The sequence below is a fragment of the Coloeus monedula genome (assembly GCF_965178545.1).
Source record: "Coloeus monedula genome assembly, chromosome: 13".
Lineage (NCBI taxonomy): Eukaryota > Metazoa > Chordata > Aves > Passeriformes > Corvidae > Coloeus > Coloeus monedula.
In genome coordinates, this window is record NC_138793.1 from 18,090,229 (window position 1) to 18,111,035 (window position 20,807).

General features: G+C 42.5%; 1 protein-coding gene across 2 annotated transcripts; it reads right to left on the minus strand.

Annotated features, from left to right (window-relative positions):
- ZDHHC7 (zDHHC palmitoyltransferase 7) lies at positions 1-20,091 on the minus strand. 2 transcript variants are annotated; one of them, XM_082289767.1, is made up of 8 exons: positions 19,951-20,091; positions 14,488-14,573; positions 11,952-12,277; positions 9,303-9,427; positions 4,752-4,848; positions 4,427-4,508; positions 3,128-3,258; positions 1-2,145 (listed from the first exon to the last, which is right to left on the minus strand). In XM_082289767.1, the coding sequence occupies exons 3-8, from the start codon at positions 12,258-12,260 to the stop codon at positions 1,969-1,971; spliced, it is 921 nt and encodes a 306-aa protein (XP_082145893.1). In that variant the 5' UTR covers positions 12,261-12,277; positions 14,488-14,573; positions 19,951-20,091; the 3' UTR covers positions 1-1,968. The 2 variants fall into 2 exon arrangements, with proteins under 2 accessions (XP_082145893.1, XP_082145894.1); XM_082289768.1 differs by lacking the exon at positions 14,488-14,573 and having other exon boundaries at positions 19,951-20,075.
- Between the last annotated feature and the right edge of the window lie 716 nt (positions 20,092-20,807).

A 20,807-nucleotide genomic window follows, 5' to 3' on the forward strand; every position in this document is an offset into this window, starting at 1 on the left:
TAAGACTTCAATTCATTAGTTTATTCTTTTTTTACATAATAAAAAAAATTACAACATAAGGATTTGAAAAGCCGAGTAAACCGGATTTCACACGCACACATTTGCCAAGTCACAGGGTTCAATCACCTGGAGTGATGTTTTCTGATTTTCTCATTGAACAATATACACAGTAAGAGCCTCAGGACAAAGCCAGACACTTTCTTCCCCCCCCCAAACTTTAAGGTGTGCAACTGAATATGCACAGAATTCCGTGGAACTTCCAGCTTTCCCCTCAGTTTTGTTCATTGGACTGCAATTCCAGTGGATTTCCAACTAGGAAGCCTCCAGCATTCCACACCACCACCACCACCACCCTCCCCAAGAGAAGTGAAAATATCCCAAAGTATTGCACAGTTTTGTTCACAGGGCCACAGACAAGAAATGGATCCCTCAGTACCTTCAGGCACCCCACGGAACAGAAGCTGATGGAGCTGGAACCAGGATGCCACAAAGAGATGGAGAAGCAGGGCACTGACAAAGGAAACAGCTCCTGCAGGGCACAAAGGTTGGAATGCAGGGCTCTGAACTGCTCGAGGTGGGACAGGTCACCAGTGCCACTGGCTGAGCAAAAGCAAGAACAGGACAATTTTAAGGCATGTCCCAAAACAGGGAGCTATTAACTTTCTAGGCACGATTTCAAGCTATGCATCAAGGCTCCTGCTTTATCCTTTATATTGTCAGTAATTTATAGGTTAACAATAATACAAAAAATAGTCTAAATGTAATTTTTAAAGAATCAACTTTTAGCTGGATTTTTATTACTTGCAGCTTGTATTTCATTACTTGCAGATTTATGAACATTTTTTAGCACTACTGCTGTTTGTCAGGCCCACATAAAGCAGTTCTAGATCTATATTGCTCTCATTTCTTCAAAGTAGTTTTGGTTGGAAATGGTTAAACTCAAAATAACTCGTTCTATTGCAGATATTTCTACATTTAAGATGTGTTGTACTTGAGAAAGGAGGGAAGTTGCCTCTTTCTCTGATGTCTTTGTTCAAGGGATCATTAACAGCCTTCCTCCTATGAAAAGTCTGTACAGTAAAAAAGGGGCAGAGCAAGACCCTACAAGGACAAAGTGTTTGCAGTGAATGACCCCCAATTTGTCCACTCATTGTCACCCCACACAGCAGGACACTGGTCCCACTCATCCCTGCACAGTCCACACTTGAGTTCCTGTGGAAACAATGCATGAGGAATTGGAGATGCACCTCCCAGGGCAGGATTTGGCCCCCAGACAGGTTACAAGTGTTGTCGAGCAAAAACGTAGCCTTTCCCTAAATTCCAGGTGGGATGGACACTGCCAAACACAGGCCATGCTTTAGGGAGCCTGGGAAGATGCTGAGCAGGGCTGTGACAGTGCCTCTGTGCTGGGCACCAGCCCTTGGCATCACCTGCAGGTGAGGAATGTGTGGGACACAGAGGTACAGCTCTGTTTATCAGGATGAGCTGAAAGAGAAAGGAGAACTGAACTAAGCACTATTCCCTGAAATCTGCATTGAGAAGGCTGTGTCTCCCTGGAGATCAACTTTCACCAGAATGCTCCTCCTGATGATTGACAACTGCACCCAAGGACTTACACTTGGTATAAAAACACACTGGTAATTCCCCAGACATTTATCAAATAAAAAGGATTTAACAAAAAATGGGGAAGTCATCTCAGAAAATAAATTACAGTAGCATGACAACATTTGGCTTCTTTAGTGTGACCACGTGCTTTTCCTCTGGTATCCTGCTGTGAAGATCATGGCAGATCCAGTTCCTGTCTCAGAATTAATGAGATGTCTGTGACAATAAACGTAGAAAACTCTGCTTGCTACAAGCAAATGTCTGATATCAGTTTCACCTGGTCACAGATTATATGTAGACAGCCTTCTCTGGCCCCAAAATAAATATTTTATAGGATTCTTGCAAGTTCCAGCATATTTAGACTCAAACAGAAAACTCAGGTCCTCCTTTCTTTCCTCGCAGTAGAAGTCGCCTGATCCGAAATCCTGCGAAAGGGTTGATCCACAGGAGTGAGGGCTGGCCCCCAAAAACAGATTTCATCCCTTCCCAGCGGAGTCTGCGCTCCCACGTTGGCTTTTCACTCTTCAGTCTTTCAATCTCCTGTAAATAAGCACAGGCAGGGGTGCACTGCTAAGTCCAAAGTTTAGTTTAATCTAATGGTGGCTGTAAAAACCGGGTTTGCATTTTTATTGCATTGTTCCTCAGCTGATTAGTTTCTTACTGCTATTTAATTATTAAGGAAGTAAGTAGACACTGTTTTAGCCCCTTGGACACAGGGCAGAAATTTAGGACATAAAATATGTACAAGAAGGCCTCAACCTCTTTCCCCCCCACGATAAAAGACAAAAATCCCAGAAAAGCTGATGGATCCACATGCAATAGTCCTACCCTGCAAGTTGTTTACTCAGTTAATGAAAGCAGACAATCAGGCTCCTGCTCCACAATTACTGGAGCCAGGATTGCTCTCCCAAATGCATTATTTTGATGGTCATTTTCTGTGCTTCCCACTAATGAAAGCTCAATATTTACCAATTGTTTTGCACTTCTCCTCAGTACAGAAACACACTTTTAAACATGAGAAAATATTGAACAGTCACAGGATTCAATTTCCTTATGTTTCCAGTCAATTATTCTCTCAAGATGTAATACAGCAGATCTAAGGGCAAGGGAGCTAAAGGCCCAAACTATGTTTTATCCTCTGATAAAATGTATCAAAGTGAAGTGAACAACAGTGATTTTCAGTGTAAACCTGAGAAAAGCAAACACTTCCCATGGCACCCATCAGGAATTTGTGCCAGCAGAGAAGGGAAAGTCAAAACTCAAGTCAGAAGCTTTGCATTCTTTGTCATTTAAAACCAAACTACAAAATGTCAGAAAAGCAAATAGTGCAATAAGCTCTGTTAGAAAGCAGCCCCCAATAAACTATTCCAATCTTCCCAACTGTCAAAAATAAAAATGAGGAACTATTGAAGTTTTGCAGCTTTCTCCAAAATAAGAGCCTCTCCTCACGCAAATAAAACCACATCTAATCACATCTTCCCAAAACAGATCTTATAGAATACAAAAAAGTCGAGGTTTTTACCGTTTCATCATTGCATATTGAGTGGATTTGGGTGCCAAACATGACTGCAGTGAAAGTGAGAAACAGAAAACCTTCAAGGCACAAGAAGATCATCAGGATCACAGTTACAGGTGGGGAGAAGTCACTGCACTCTGTGAAAATGAGATAGGTGGTTACAAAAAAACCCCAACAGCAAATTACAGAGCATGTTCTACATGTCTGCCACTTGAAATAATATTTCACAATTAAAACAAACTTCTGTTTTTGCAGCAGCTTTATCTGCTGACCAAGAAAATAAAGACTTTTATGGAAGTAACACTTCTGGCTTCCTATAAAGCACGTGGTAACTATTTCTGCAATCCTACCTCGGGATTTCAGGGATATCAAATAAATGTTTGCACATGAGGTGACTGAAGAACTCAGAACTGCACATGTGAGAGCAGCTTAGAGCTTCCTGCACGACAGATGCTGTAAAAACCATCCCCACTGTCAGCCCTGACTTGCTGGCTAATACAGATGTTCCACTTGGCTGTGATTGCTTTATTATTCTTCTTTTAATTCTCCACACAAAGTAATCAGGTTCTGCCTCACATTTACAGTTACATCTCTGGAGAGCCTCTGATCACCTGATTAACTCAATTCTATTTAAACAGGGAAGGCATGGGATAGTGTACAGGAAGGTGAATGTTTCAAGTAAAAAAAGTTCTAAGATTCCATCCATTTAATGAAATATTCAGAAAAAAATGAAAATCACATGGAATTCCCTGTTGCTTCATATACCAAATGAATATCAACTATATTCTGCTAAAAGCACAAGACCAGAATGAGCTCTGGCACACCAGCACATTAAGAAATGCAAGCCAGAAGTCTAAATAAAAAAACTGGGACAGTTTAGGAAATTTCTTTTCTGCAGGAGCTCCGCAGTTGGCTCCAGTAATGGAATGAGGGAGAAATTCATTTAAATTTCAGATGTCATTCCCAGAACTGAGGTGGGACACACAAAGCCCTAATTTAGGTGATGTAGTGCTGAGGTGGTTGAGGACCAGCTCAGTTTCCTTCCTACTACAGAGGTAGTAAATTACTACTGTGTGTAAAGGGAGTGAGAACGCCCCTGACAGCCACAGCTCTCACAGAGAATGACTGATGGAAAAGGGGGGGAAAAAAACCAAAGAAAGAAAAAGGAGAGTGTTGGATAAACAGATCTGAAATGTTTTAAGGACATCACTTTAAAAAGATGGGACTAAAATAGGTGGAATGCTATGACTTTTCCCTAATATCTGCTAGATGATGATAATGAAAACTAAGAGTTTATTTGCTCACCAGTCCATTGCCCTCGGACACAGGAGAAGAACTGAAACCCACAGAGTACGAGAGCATGAGCTGAAATTAGGGCTATGTACATCTGCAAACAAGAGACAGCATCATTTCACTCACTGTCACTACACAAAACACAGCAGAATGAAGAAAGTTTGGAACAACAGCATTGCACAGGATTCAAATGAATATGGGGAGAAATATCTTGCAAACCCACTCAACCAAAACAACACGATCGTGTCCTGAAGCCATTACTCACTAAGCACAACCAAAATTGTTATAATCAAGGTAGATTCAGACTAAAATCAAGCTGCTGGTGATGTTCACTTACCGTAAACAGAACAAAGAATCTCTGATTTTTCTCCCCCACACAATTATTCACCCACGGGCAGTGGTGATCCATCTTTCGGATGCATCGCTTGCAAATACTGGAAGAAAGGACAAGAGGCTTCTGTTGAGAAATTGTATTTTAGATGTCGAAACAAGGGCAGCCAGCAGCCATAGGATGATGTGCTGAAATATTTCTTGACAAACTGCAGACAGAATTTGCATTTCTTTATAGAAACTGTTTGTTCCCTCTCACAACTCAGCTTCTGTTACCTCCAAAACTGTGTACATAAAATATTCCTCACAATAAAACACCATCACTGCATAGCCAAACACACAATCAAGCAAATCCAGAACTTCAGATACTTGTGAAGTTCTTTGCTCAGAGCTGAGCAAAGCTTCATTTCTCTCTAGATTCAGTATTAGTGAAACCTTTTCCCTTCTGGAGAAGCTTTCTTAGCTTCTAAAGTAAATATTTCACGTTTATAAGCTTTCAAGTTGTAAATTTTGCTTGTGGATAAGAAAAAACCCAAGAAATTCACATTTTCAAGAGAGAAACTGTCACTCTTGAGGTCTCAACCGGCCATAAAATTCTAAACGTACGCAATCAGAATCTGAAGTAAAGCACAGCTTATACAGTGTCAGACCTTGCTTCCTCAACAGAAAACACAAAGACTGAAACTATAACCAGCACTTATTGAGAGGCTACTTGTTCAAGACTCCTTCAACACTCCTGTTCTCTGCTGGTTCACTGGGTTCCCGCCCAGTTTTGAGTCAAGGCTATGTCAACAGAAGTCAGTAACTCCATTTTACATTTGCCATACAGCAGCAGAGGGCTCAATTCTGCAGCCAAATATGAAGAGTTATACACGAAAAACAAAACAGTTCAACATCTGTTGTAGTTCTTCATAAATCAATAGCTTAAGCAATGCTGATGTTCCATTTCCCCAGCTTTGTACTTAACACAGCCACACACTCAATGCTCCAGATTTTCCTGTGGAATACCCAGAACATTAAAGATTTTTCACTTCAGCAGTTACCAAGCCAAATAAGCCTAAAAAAGGCAGGCACTCTTATTCAAACCCCTTTGTTTTTAACACAGGCTGATTTATGTGTGGTATCTACAAGTACTGCAGTGACAAACCACGAAGCAAAGCTGGGTGACTGTCACTGGAGTGACAAAAGAGGGAGGTGTGGGGGGAAATCAATGCTCTGAGGCAGAAAATAATTTTTAAGTCATCACATTTGTATGATTCTAAGGTAATTCAGCAAGAGGCAGAATATACCACTGTGCAGGTGATGTGGAAGAATCCCAAATGAAGCTGCCTTTGCCCTGAGCTATCAAAACCCAGCCCCTATGTTCCCCTTGCCTCCTGTTTTATGGACATTAAAGAGGATTCATCCTCTGCTACAAATGACTTTTTAAATACAGGCGAAAATCCCAATACCAGATAAACACCACAACCATTCTCTGGTGCAGGAAAACCAGGTATCACTCAAGAGGAGGCATTCAGGAGGCTTCTCAAAAGACTTTCCTTGCTGCCTGTAATTTCTCATTTCCCTGAGTACCACAACCACACAAGGCTCCTGATGTGTCACAGAATCCATGCCAGCACTCCAAAAGCAATATTAATGCAAAGTGCTGAGTAAAATCCCATCCAGGCTCAATTGAGCTGAATGCTGGAGGATGTGAGGTGGGCAGGACTCGCTTCTGCTCATTCAGAATTTCTCACAAGCCCACACAGAGCTCAGATATCTGGAACCCTGCCTTCATTCCTGATCTCCCACCAAAAATCTCACAGCAATGCTTAAAGCAGTGGTTCTGCCTTCTTCCTACCCCATCCCTTGTATTTTATTCCTCTTTATGCAGCAGGGGTTTGGGGAAATCCCTCCCTCAGCTGCACCCTGGGTCATTCACCCTACACAGAAGAGAAGCAAAGAGAACAAGCACCTGTGGGTGGAGGAAGGTCTCTCCTCCAGCCTGGAATTGCTGCTCCATGAACTTTGGGAGGTGCAATTACAGCTCTGAATGCCAAAGATAACATCCAGAAAGACACAGATAAAGACTCAAGAGAAATGGGTGTGGATAACAGATATTCCCAGGGAGCCTAATGGAAACATCTCAGTGACTTAATTCAGAGTAACAGCTCCCCACACACAAACAGAGGCACTCAGAACAGGCAGAAATGATGACAGCTGTGCTCCTTCAGTGAAAATGAAAACCCATTCACTCAGGATAGGGTTCTTCCCCATGCTGAAAATGTTAACTGCTCAGTAAAACATCAGTTTAATGTATTTCAGACATGCTTAGCTGTAAATAAAAGGTTCTTGCTCTTTTCCCCATCACTAATATGTATTTTGAAACTATTTTTCTTCCTTAAAAGAACTTCTGTTGCAGTGTTGCACAACAATTTTCGTAACTACATCCTAAGAGTCTCTTCTGTTAATAATGTACTACTCAAAACATGCACTGTGGCTTTGAGTGAAGTATTTCCCAACAGGAACCAACTTCAATTTTCATTTTCAAGTCTCTTCTATCAGCAAATTGCCACTTTGAATACTTGGGACTAGACCATCCTTTTAATGAGCTTGGAATGGGTTTGCAAACCAATAAAAAATTGGCAGCATAATCAAACAAACCCTTTTTCTACTGGGCAAACTCCTGCAGCGATAAATCGAAGGCAAAGATTCAGATTAACAGAAACAAAGACAATAAAACCAGAAATCCAGCTGCTGAGAAAAACATGACAGCAGCCTCACAAAAGGATACCACAACACTGTCAGGCTCTGGCTTTCTCTTTCAGAGGTTCTGTGGAGCCAGAGATGCACTGAGCAAGCCCCAGAATGCCTCCTTTGCCCTTAGGTAGAACATCAAACAGAATATTTAACCAAGGATTAAAACAACTCATAAGACACACAAAGCTGGATCCCTAAACAGGTGCTTGGGGAAAACAAACCCTTTGAAAATATCAGGTATCTCCTTTATCACAGGCATTATCTATTCTTGCTCTGCTTTAACAATAAATGTTGCTCAAATTCTTGCTATAAAGAAGGTATTTGAGCTCCAGGCTCTCTGATACTCCAGCTCTTTTTCTGTCATATGGAGAGTTCAACATATGATGTCTTCACTGAGGGCTCCTTCCAAATTAGCAAACCCTATCAGGACCAAAGATGTGGCAAATGCTGTCCAAAGATACCCGCAAGGTCTCTGTAGGAATCAACCTAAATGTGGGATGAGAAAATCAGTGAGATCCGCCCAAACTCAGCAGGGGCTCCCAGGTGTCCCTTTGTGCAGCCCATGGACACAGAGCCAGGCCATGTGAACACTGCACAGCTCTTCTGGATCCCCAGGGATTTATTTCCACCTTCCAGGCTGCCACAGGAGCAGCAGTGCTGTCTCCACCCCCAGCCATCCTCATGAACACTCCCAAGCTGATAAAGCATCAGCACCACTCTCCCTGCACAGGAAGGCAGCCCTGGGATCTGCACCCCAGCAAAATCCACACACAAACTAGCTGGAGATTGTTCCATAGTCGCCTATTCATCCACGGAACTTCTCCCTTCACACTCCCTATACAAAAACCCACTCACAGCTGAGAGAAGAACAAGAGCTCGGTGCCAAGGCTGAGTATTTATAATGGGAGCAGCTTCTGAGCCGTAGCATTTGCACTGAGCAGTGACACACACGAGGCTTTTAATTTAGAACCCACAAAGCTACAGAATCATCTCAGAGTCCTGACAAGACTCTGCTCTGTTCTTTTGACAGGCACTAACTCAAGGATTTCAGTTTAATACTCCTCACAATTCACCACACATCACTCCCCACACCTAGAGAGCCACCAGAAGCATTTGCATCTTTATGTAAGCCCTGATTATGCAGGCACAGCTATTTTCAACTGGCACACAATAAACACTACAACAGCATTTCCACAGTGCCTGAAAACTCCAAAGATTGAGAATTAAAAATATACATTTACTATCTCTTCCATAGCATGTTTAGTTCAAATGATCATCACTTCTGTCCTTATTCAAATGGATTTTCAATAAGCAGAAGTGCATTTAACAATTATTCATGCAACTTTGGGAAAATAATCTGCTAGTTCACATATAACTTCAAATGCACTGCAAAGAAGAGATGACACAAAGTAATCATTTAAAACTACTCTCAATTTTGTTAATTTAAGACTGCAGGAGTCATTTCTTTCATCAGCTCCTCTCAGAAATTTCTGAGATCCTTCTCTTTGCCCTGCATTACCCACATCACAGCACAATAACTGCAGTGATGCATTGGAAAGAATATTCACAGATCAAAATTATTTAAGACACCAGAGAACAGTTATTTTTATAAAATCTTTGAGTCTCTTACTTCTCTCCCCTCATCCACAGTCATTTTTGGCCACAGTATATTACACTTATAAAATACTCTGCAATGTAGAAATTTGAAAGTTTAGCAGACACCAAAAGAAATTTGTGGGGGATAAAAATGAACAGATAAATATCAGGAATGTTATTCCATGCCTCCAAATGCAGAACTCTTTAAGGAAGTCTGGCATACCTGCAGTGGTGTGCACGCTCAGGTTTGATACTACAGCACTTGGGACATTTGTAGATCACTTCTCCTGGTTTCAGTTGCAAATTATCCATGTATTCTTTAGTGGCATTTCCTTTGGGCACAGCCCCCTGAAATCATTTCAATTAGAGGAGAGAAAGCTTCTTAAATGGCATGAGAGCATTTAAAAATACATTTCATAGACTTCATACCAGTAACCTCCGGATAAATGCTGAAATAAGTTCATTTATTCAAAGCCAGTCTGCTGTAAGCCAGAATCAATTCCAAATGAATAAATTACCTCTGCTTGACCTCAAATTCAGCTTTATTCCAGCAAGACTCATCTCTGGCCAAGTATTAGCTTAATTCTCATAGAATGTCCTGTCACCAGCCCACAGAAATGAAGACGGAGACACATCTTACCCTGCAGATACAAGCACTGCTCAGCATTTGCTGAGAAGTTAACCCAAATATTTGTTGCAGCATTTGATTATTGGGCCAAGCCATCCACAAAAGTTAAATCAGCAACTACTTGAAAGATGTCATTTCAGCTCTCTAAAGCCAGGGTTTAACCACCTGCCCCGAGTTTTTGTGAACTGTCATCCTTTTTTCCTTAAATATTTGGCTGGGACACTGTTAGCATGAACCAGCACTGGCTTCTTCATTCTTCTTTATTGGGCAGCTTCATGGTAAATAGTTGAAGGAACTGATTCAAAAGAAAAATAATTGATTGGGAAAAGAAATTAATTTTCAGTGATTAGTTCTCTGATCTGATTATCACAGAGCAGATCAGCCTCCTGAGTTCAGGATCTAAATTTGGATCAGTAAGCAGAAAATAATGGACAGCACCACTGTCACCCTGCTCATTTATGGAGGTAAAGTCTTATCTGTGAGAGGAAGTGACTGTGAAATAAACTGGGATGTGACACCCAAGTGCAAGGGCCTTTCTGTACCAACTGCTCCAGGTCAGCACTTCCTTCACACAGGGAGAGCTTTCTCCAGGTCAGCCTAAACCAACTGCAACATTCCACAATTAATTCTCATTCCAAAAAAAACTCGTTCAAAAAAAAATGGCAACTTCAGCACTTGACACAGACACCTTAAGAAGTTCTGAGACAGAATTAAGAAGCCAGCAGGAATTCAGATTCCACTGCCAAACACCCCTCTGCTTAGGCAGGGAGTTTTTGTTATTATGGCCTGGAACAACAGATTTGTGTTTGTGTTGCCCAAGAGACAGCCCAGGTCCTGTCCCAGCTAAGCTCTTTGGCTGAGTGGTGCTTCAAACTTGAACTGGTACTCACAGGGGTTCAGAGAGACTTCCTTAAACGCTCATGTTGTACTCCTCAAGTGTATTTTGCAATCTGAATGTTCTTACTCGAGTTAATAATTTGGTGTAAATATCTCACATTCCCCTATTCACCTGCCACAAGGACGAGAACCTCAGGCCATGCTTTTAAGCATTTTGCTGACAAAAATATGCTCTACTTCAAAAACATCTTTCACAGTCACAGCCAGCCACCAAAAATCTATTTTTATAGTTATGAGTAAATTTAATTCACATATGTTTTGAGGCAGTTCATTCCTTTCTTCCTTTAATCTTAAGTTTCTATCACACAGTTGCGTCTTCCATTCTAGGAGTCAGCAGGAAAGGAACAGAGGAAAAAAGCAGTGACTCATCCCAGTTTAGATCATGTTTTACCCATAAAGAACAACACAGGTCTAGAAAGACACCCAGGTTTACCAGCTCATATGTTTAAGCAATAAATCCTTAAACCATTAACTCTCTTAGCTGTCACAGTTTGTAGAAGTTGCAATATTTCATCACTGGGTGTGGGCAGAAGCAAACCAAAGACCTAGAAAATCATTAACTACAACACCCTGCTGGGGTTTTGAACGCTCCCATAACTTCTCTATACACTGCTACTGTCTCAAAATCTGGAGAAAATAGATGTTTTCCCCCTCACCCCCCTTTTCCCAGATTTATTCCCTAAAAATAGTAATAGATTTTAATACAAAATAAATTATTTCATCTCTTGAAGAGTAAAAGTCCTAAGAAATGAGCACTTTCAAGATATCTTACACCTGCACTGCTTCAATGTTTGTTCAGCTTAAATCTCCCTTCTCTCTGACTCCAAAAACCTAAACGCAAAAATGCAGGAATCATGTGGGATAGTGATTTTTCCATTATGCCAAAGTGTGCCTGAGGTTTTGCAGCACATCCACCTCTAGAGGTTCTTCCATGTGCCACAATTGGAAGAAACATTTCAAGAGATGCAACAGGATGAAGGTACAAACTGTGAAAATAAATCTGATGGAAAGAAAGTAGGAAAAATGAGGACAGAGAAGACTAAACTTTACTAGCGTCCTCAGGACCTGGGGTAATATTTTACTGGTTTTTCTTGAGTCTAACACTCTTATAAAAATTTTATATTGACTGTTCCTTTATGGTTTCATTAATGGAACAACAAAAGAAGTACAGGTGCCATCCTGACGGTAAGTACAGGGATCATCAAAACCTTGAGGGTTTTTAATCTAACATGAGGATTTTGACTCTTAACACTACTTTTCCCAGCAGGAGAAGACTGGTATCACTTCTACAAACTTCTCTGCAAATGGAGGATACAATCCAATGCCAAGGAACTCTTGGATACTTACTGGATCAGTCAGCATAGTCCTCAGGTGCGACGACAGAGCCAGCACTGCCAAGCAGTTAAAGAGAACCCCATTGATCACAGAGTACCAAAAGTCTTTGGAAGGCAGCAACATGACAAAAGTCACTACGAAGTCTGCATAGACTACCAGGAGCCAGGTCATGATGGCACAGACCATGCCACAGCCATCCCGGATGAACCAGACCCTCTCGGCCATGTCGGCCTCCGAGGAGGAGGAGGAGTCGTAGCTGTCATTGTCAGCCAGGAGAGGGTGGTGCTCGACATCGCGGAAACGGTGCCCTGATGACTGCATGGTTTGCTGGCCTCGCCCTGCAGGGACAAAGACACCATCATCATCATCCTCATCATCATTATTATTGACTAATTATGAGGAAACTGAGTGCAGGGGGCTCTGGGTTTTTGTTCCTGGGAGGTAAAGCATGTCCGACTTCAAAACAGAACTGAGATTCATTTTGATCGACACCTGAACAATTCTGTGGCTACACAAAGATGAATATGAGAGAAGGGGGGACATGTTTCAAGGTTTTGTTTTTAAGACTTAGTTTTTCATTCTTATTATTCTCCTCTAATGTCATTGGCAATAAATTAGGCTGATTTCCCCAGGTCAAGCCTGTGATGGTAATTTCTGAGTGATCTCTCCTGCCCTTAGCTCAACCCACATACCTTTTTTTCTATTTTCTCTCTCCTTTCCAGCTGAGGGGAGTCACAGACCAGCTTTGGTGGGCATCCAGCCAGGGTTAACCCACCACAAACATGCAACTTCAATGCCTGACAAAGAGATTTTACACTGGTTTCATTTCCATCACACTGTGCCCATAAACCACTCCTCTTCTGTTAAAAACACAACTTCTCTCTTTTATCTCAAACTAAAATGGCAAAGTCTTCATTAAATTGCAGCTCATGTCTCTCTGAAAACAGCAAATTATGGAACCAGACTGTAGACTTCTCATTCTGCTCTAGTAAGTGAGGGAAGAGCAGAAAGGAAAACCAGGATGGGAAAAAAGCTGTTCTAATACATTGCTCACAACAAACAAACAAGTCAGAAAGCAACTAAATATGTTGACAAAAATGCAACTGTTTTGGAAAAACCACAAGCCTGTTACAAAGATATATTGGATAACTTATGAAATGGTCTCAGATCAGCCCAAACTTAAGGGAAACAAATGGTTGTGGTTAAATTAACATGGCAACAGATTACATGAATCAGATTTTCAAAGAACACATTAATTAATTTAATTTCATGAAAACTCTTTTAGGGCTTTGTTGTCCTTCCAACGTGGAGCAAAAACCAGACTTGAAGCCTTAACGGTTCTCATGAAAACTGAATTATTTTCCAGACATCTCTCCCAAGGAAAGATATGGAATGGCAGAACTGAAGTGCTATCAACAAATAGGAGACAAATTAAAGCCTAAACATTAGGCCTCAAGAATATCCTGCTGCTTTAAAACTATACCGTGTTCTAAAAATCATATTGATTCATGCTATTAAGGGCCATGTCTGAGAGAAACTTGAAAGCTTTTCTATTGATTTATGACAGGCACAAAGAGGTCTCCCTTTTCCCCCCCTTATTAATGGCAGCCTATATACGGCTGTAGGGATTATGGCACTGCAATTTCCATCCCAAGACCTTGAATATGGGATCACTTTGTCCCTCCAGAATGGGCCAAGTGATCATTACCAGGTGAAGAGCGTGGCACTGAGATGGGTTTTGATGAAGCTGTGTTTGTCTAAACCCTTTAGAAACTCTATATCAGGAAGCAGATAAACACATTTTGCCCAGGAAATCCTTCTGATCCTTGAGCCTTGATGTCAGAACCAGGCAGGAGCAATCCAAGAAACCAGAAATGAAAATAAATATATGCAGATGCAGCAGAGAGATGCGAGAGCAACTGCAAAAACAGCTGGGAAGCTCCCAGGACACAGTGAGGTGTCTGAAGGACACATTCTCTGCTTGTGGAACAGAACAAACTGAAATTCAGCTCTGCTGCTTGGATCTATTACAATTCCTAGGAGTTAAATTGTGTTTTCTGTCCAACCATTGGGGTTTTTTTGGACTAAAGTCCTCTCTCTCATCAGAATGCAGCTGCTAAGCCAAGGATGAAGTTGTCACACACTAGAAAATCACCGTAGGAAAGAATGAACTTCACCTCCCTTAAAAATAATTCAAACTTAACCTAGATAAGGCCCTCTTCTCATCCACTTTAAATTATCCTAATCTTTCTAAATGTTCATAGTTAAAACTACAATCTATGCCAATTAAGTCCAATAGCACTTTGGGACATCACCAGCCCTTGTGGTCAAGAAAATTCAAGTTTCATAAACTCCATAATTAGCAGCTGGAACATGAAGATAACCATGCAAATCAGTTATTAGTCCATCAGAAAAGGGCTTATAAAACTTTCAAGGAATGTTTTAAGTATGGAATTGCACAGAATTACTGCATTCATTTTGCTTAAATGTCTTAAAGACAACCAAAAAAATTTAGCACAATAAAAGAAACTCAAAACAAAACAAATACCTCAAAAATGTTTTGTACGTTATTCTGACATCCTGTCCTGCCTTTGGGCTATCCCAGGCTATTCACATAATCACGTCTGATGTAATCTGAAAAGACATCACCAACAAACTGATTAGCAAAGCTGCATCACGAAAATACTGTTAAATACAAATAATAAACATCAATGGTAGCACTTTGAAACGCTGCATGTAGCTACAATGAAAAAATTTGTATTTTATTTAGAAAACCAGGTACTTGAAAACTTGGCATTTTTAGCTGTTAACTTTTGGAAATCACCACATGGCACTTGGAGCAGGATTGCAGCACAAAACCTCACATTACATTTCTATTTGGGGAAGAGAACAGAAGAGGTGTGGGCCTGAATTGCTGTCTGATTAAAGCTGCCTAAAGAAGTACCTAGGGTTTTTTTCTTCATTTGTTCTATTTTCTATTTATTTGAAGTAAATTTTGTGATGTGGAAATCACTCTCATTTGCAAGGTTAAATTAACAGAGTTTGAGAGTAACATAAGGATTCTGACATTTAAGAGCTACAGCAAATACAAAGTCACTTTCTTGAAAAGGCAAGCTTCTGAAAGCAGCTTGTTAGAAATAGATACTCCAAATAGAACATTACTGATAGACTCCTTCAGCATACATTTTCAAATTTTCCCAGTTCAAGGGGAATTGAAAAGGAGAAGTCTCTTATTCAAACAAACACAAACATTCTACTGCAAGACTAAATGGTACTGCAAATGTTTATTATGCACATATCAGAATTATTGAATAGATTGGGTTGGAAGGGACCTTTAAATGTCCCCCAGTCCAACCTCCCGCCATGAGCACAGACACCTCCCACTATCCCAGGTTGTTCCAAGACCCCATCCAATCTGAGCTTGGACATTTCCAGGGATGAGGCATTCACAGCATCTCTGGGGAACCTGTGCATCCCCATTGTAAAAAACTTCTGATATCAAATCCCAACTGACCCTCTTTGAGTCTAATACCATCCCCCCTTATCTTGTGTATCACTGCAGGAAGCTGCGATTGCTTTGTGGTTTGCTTTACAAATAACCTTTCAGGCTTTTCTTAAACTTCACAATATTGTGAAATCCACAACCATTAAGTTGTCACTGATGTGGCATTTGGTGGCAGCTGAGCAGACACACGAGCAGACAGGTTGAGTGTCTCACATTAATGTGCAGTGTCACCCACCCGTTTGGAGCTGAGGATGACAGGCAATGGAACACGACACACTCAGCCTCAGCAGGTGAAATATTCGAGTCAGAGTAATCAGCTGCAATTGCTCACGGAGAGTTTATTGACAAGACAGGGATGTGATTTGTTCAGTCAGTCCCTAATCCCAACTGCAATCCTGTGCAAAATCTGTGTTGATCACAGCCTCAGCAGTTACTGGTTTATGTGCAAGTGTCCCCTCAGATCAGCTTTGCAAGAATAATGGATTTAGGCATTCTCACGTGATTTCCCTTGTCCTTCTCCCCTCCAGCTGCTCCCACCTCAGTCCCTCCAAGGGAAGAGGATCAATGTTTGAAAGCTTTCCCTTTATGAAGAGCTCAGCATCCCCACTGAGATGCTCACAGCTTCCCTCTACTCTTCATTTATTTGCTTCAGTGCCTCTCCTAACCAAATTTACTCTGTTGCATACGTAAGAGTACAAAAGGACAAAGCATTACACTCCAACCTCTAACACACCAAGCGACAGTTTTTAATTTGACCTTTCCCAAATCATTATCTAGTACCAGAAGATAACACTAAATTATTCAATGCTTCATGCACAACATCATCTGTTTGCACACGTGGTTATATTAAACCTGACCCAATCCAGTTCCACTCTTAGGTGTTACTTGAAATTCTCAGGTTGGGAATGTGTCACCTGACCTGCACCTCACTGGTACTGAAACTCAGGCCTAAAACGCAGAAATACCATTGGAATAAAAAATACCCCAAACAACTTTTGAAGAAGTTACATTATAAACTCATGATCACCAGAAAGAGAGTCCTGTAAAATGACTGGTTTCAGTGGAAGATTACCCCAGGGCATTAGGAAGATAAATGACACAACGTAACTAATTGTATCATATGACCCCTGAACTGGTAATTAAATTTAAAAAAACAGGCACTTCAGGGTTAAGAACAGCCCTTTTCCCTGCTATTTTTTGAGGCAGAATGGAAAAGCATTGATGAAGGAAAAAGAAAAGCTTATTTCTCTGCAATTTTTTTAAACAAGAATTTATATACAGGCTAAAAATCCATCAGCTGTCAAAGCATTAATTTTTTTGGCTGCCTTTTCCTTCAAGCTACACAATGGACAGTTCCTAAGTTTCCTTCCATTTCAGTAGTAACACAATAAAGAAAATGCCTTTATTTCAATATTTCTGATTGCTCTCAATAGTTGTAGGGACACCAACACATATTGCACATCAGAATAATAATCCTGCAGCACTCACACACGATGGATTTAAATCCTACCTGGAAGCAGAGCATTGGCAAATCAAAATCACAGCTCTGTAATCTCCCTAAGAGGTTACAGTATAAACATTAACTCCAGGAACTTCTGAGGTTTAAGTAAACCAAGCAGGCAACCTCCTCCTGCATCCAACTCCGTGGGCAATTTGGACAGTTCACTGCTGACAGATAAATATCCATCAGATAATGTCTGCACAGAGTCATGGCTAATTTAGAAGAATCACCTACTTTTATTACAGATCCAGGCAAGCCATACTGCAAAGGCATTTAAAAAGTCAGCTGTGGCTTGTTTCAATTCAATTCAATTCTGGTCTAGCAGCCACCCTCACTGCAGTTCAGGAATCTGGGATGTCCTTAACACAGCACACAACTCTGGAGAAGAGCAGCTGAAACAGCTTGTGATGGAGATCCATGATACAACCCTGAAGTGTTATCACCAATATATCCCCAAATCCATCCTCAGCGGCACAGCTCACCATCTTCCCAAATCCCTGTTGGTTTTGCTCTAATGAAAATATATTAAGTATTTATCTCTTGAACTTCCTATTTATACCTTGCAGCCCTTTCCTTGTGCTGGTCCATCTCTGCCCTACTGCAGGCACACAGGGACAGGTCACAGTGGGAACACAGAATTAATGTGAGACTGTGTGCAACACATTGACAAAAATATTCACTAAGTACATATTTAATACTGCCAAGTTTCAAGCTACTGTAACAATTCTCCTGAAGCCAGACCATCAGGAACGCTGGAATTACTCCTTTCCAGCTTTGAAAAGGGGATGTGCTGCTTCTAAATCATCTCAGACTAAGGGTATATTAGAAGTACTTCAGCATAAGTATGCAGCTCTTATTGGGAAGTTGATCACCTAATTACTTATGTATTCTTTCAAACTGAAAGAGAAGAAGTTTAGTTTAGATATACAAAATGAATTCTTCCCTGTGAGGGTGGGGAGGCCCTGGCACAGGCTGCCCCAAGAAGCTGTGGCTGCCCCATCCCTGGAATTGTTCAAGGCCAGGCTGGACAGAGCCCTGAGCAATACCATCTATTTGAAGATGTTCCCACAGGGAGTGGGGAACAAGATGATCTTTAAGATCCCTTCCCACCCAAACCATTTCTAGGACTTATGCCAGTAGTATCTTTACAAACATCCTCAAAACCCGGAAATGAGGATTCACGGTAAAAGAAGTTATTAAAAATGAAAGAAAACACCCCTATGCATGTATTCAGAACACATTTATATGAAGTATTATGAAGATTTGCTATCAGACATAGAACAGATTTATGATATCAAGTCACTCTTCCATAAGCACATAATAACACCTGAGACATTCAGCAGGATCTTTTCAATAACACGTCTTTCACCCAGAGATATGAAAGTCAAAGAAAATATATTACACAAGACTTTTCTGCCCAGCAAAGAACCAAACACACTATCTGATACACCAAGAGGTCACTGAGGTACAGCAGCAAGGACAAAACACTCCTGGACTAAACAACCTTCACTTGAGAAGGACACGAACATAATCTATGGCTGGGCTTTGATTTCTGCCTCTTCTGTAACAGGGCCACAGGCTTGAATACAGATTAGACTCCAGAAGCCTGCAGGCTTACACCAGTATCAACATTGGTATGTGAAAGCTGAAAGTTTTACCTCTTTGCAGAGAGCAACTGGATGAATCACATCCTACTTAAGAGAGTAATTTTTTTATTTCTAATTTTTGCATTCATCAGTGCACTCTCCATCCTCACACTCAGTTGAAGAGAGCTCAGGTATCACATACAGTGATTGCACTGTGATATCAAGTTGGCAAGCACATTTTTATGTCAGCTATTATATCCATATCCATGTCCATGTGATTCTTCCTTCCAGATTCTAAAAATAATGCTATTGGTCAAACTTTCTCACTAGCAACTTTCAGTATTCATTAGAGGAACATTCAAGCCTTTGTTTCAATTGTTCCTCATATCAGACACATAAACCCTCATAGTTCCTCAATGTTCTTCATGTTCAGCCTTTCAAGCGCTGCAAAATTTTATCAATTCACTTTCCTTAAAAGTTCTCTGTCCTCATAAAAGGCATAAAAAAGAAATACAGCAGATCTGTATGATACAATATATACTATGCTAAAGGAAAACCAAGAAGCTTTAGAGAGATAAAAGTATTACCAATTCCTTTCAGCCACAAAGAGCTCTCAGCTATTTAACTCTAATCTCAAACCGCTAAAATTTCACATCAGTTTATCTCCTAATGAACCAGTACGGCTCCTTTTTATCTGTAAATTTTCAAAGTCAGAGAGCATTCACTTCAAAAGAACTAATTTAAGTCTGTTAATGTGAACAGTCACGGCGACTTCAACCTAATTATGTCTCCAGCAAAGCAAACAGTTACATCACTGTAATTCTGCATCCTGATACCATCATACGAGTGGATATTCAGTATAAAAAGTAGCCAGTGATTTCCCAATCCCTTTTTTAATGGCACAGATCACACTCACGCTGTGCTGTACGAACCCACCCTCTCATTTCAGAGCTATTTGTATTCCCACTTCCTGCAAGCGCTGTTCTTCCCTCCTGGAAGTAAGGAAAACTAGAACCACATAAATCAGGGAAACTCCCTGGAGCAAGCGCCAGGGCACGGCTGGAAAGGTGGGAGTCAAATGGGAGCTGCTCCCTGCCCTTCCAGCTTCCCACGGCGGCAGCTCGGACTCTCCAGCACCCGCGCTGGGGCTCAGGGACACATCCAGGCTTCTTCCCAGAGCTGCTGATGGACGACTTCTTTTTTTTTTTTTTTTTTTCTTTTTTTGGTGTAAATAACGCGGAAAGCCACAGGAGACGCAGAAACACCCCACTAACGGAGCCCAAACAGCAGCCCAGCCCTCAGCCCGGCCTGAGGCGGCTCATCCCCGCTCGCCCTTCCCGGGGCCACCGCGCTCCTTCCCGCGGGAACCCGCCGGGGCGAGGGGACACCAGTGCGGGGAGGGACCGCGAGCGGATTTACCTCAGCAACAGCAGCGGCGGCGGCGGCCGCGCTGCCCTCGGCGCGGAGGGGCGCTGGGGCCGGGCCCCGGCCGCTGGAGCTCCGCGCCCGCCGCCACCGCGCCCGGGGGTCCCGAGGCTCCCTCGGACCCGCAGGATCCCGGAAGCCGCGGGGGCGGCGCTTCCGCGGGAGGCGGAAGGGACGCGCGCACCGCCCCGCGCAGGCGCGGCGGGAGGGGCGGGGCGGGGCGGCCCTGAGGGCAGGGGCGGGGCCGCGCCCGGGCACACCCGCAGTGCCCGACCTGGAGCGGCCCGGGCGGGGAGGAACCGCCGGGATCGTCCCGTTCCACCTCCTGCCTCGGGCAGAGACACCGCCCACTGGCCCAGGGTGCGCCGAGCACCGTCCGACCTGGCCTGGGCCAGTGCCGGGGATGGGGCCGCCACAGCTTAGCTGGGCAGCTTGTGCCAGGGCCTCCCCACCCTCACAGGGGTGAATTTCCTCCTAACATCTCATCCAAACCTGCTCTGTCAGTTTGAGGTCATTCCCTCTGGTCCTGTCACTACGTGGTCGTATAAACAGTCGCATTCCATCTTTCCTGTGGGCTCCCTTCAGGCACTGCAAGGCCACAATTAGGTCACCTTGAAGTTTCTCTTTTCCAGGCTAAACAATCCCAGCTCTCCCAGCCTTTCATCCCAGCAGAGCTGCTCCATCCCTCTGCTCATCCTGGTGCCTCCTCCGGGCTCTCTCCAGCAGCTCCAGGTCCTCCCTGTGTTGGCCCCAGGGCTGGATTCAGCTCTGCCCGTGGGGTCTCAGCTGAGGGGCAGAGGGGAGCGATCCCCCCCGCCTTCCCTGCAGCCCACGCCGGGGGATCAGCCCAG

Bases quoted from the DNA above. Each gene is read 5' to 3' on its own strand.
- ZDHHC7 (XM_082289767.1), bottom strand. From the start codon at position 12,260: ATGCAGTCATCAGGGCACCGTTTCCGCGATGTCGAGCACCACCCTCTC. The intron at 9,428-11,951 runs GTAAGTATCCAA...AAATGATTTCAG, and splicing joins GGACTATGCTGACTGATCCA to GGGGCTGTGCCCAAAGGAAA. The intron at 4,509-4,751 runs GTAAGTGAACAT...TCTTGTTTGCAG, and splicing joins GATTCTTTGTTCTGTTTACG to ATGTACATAGCCCTAATTTC.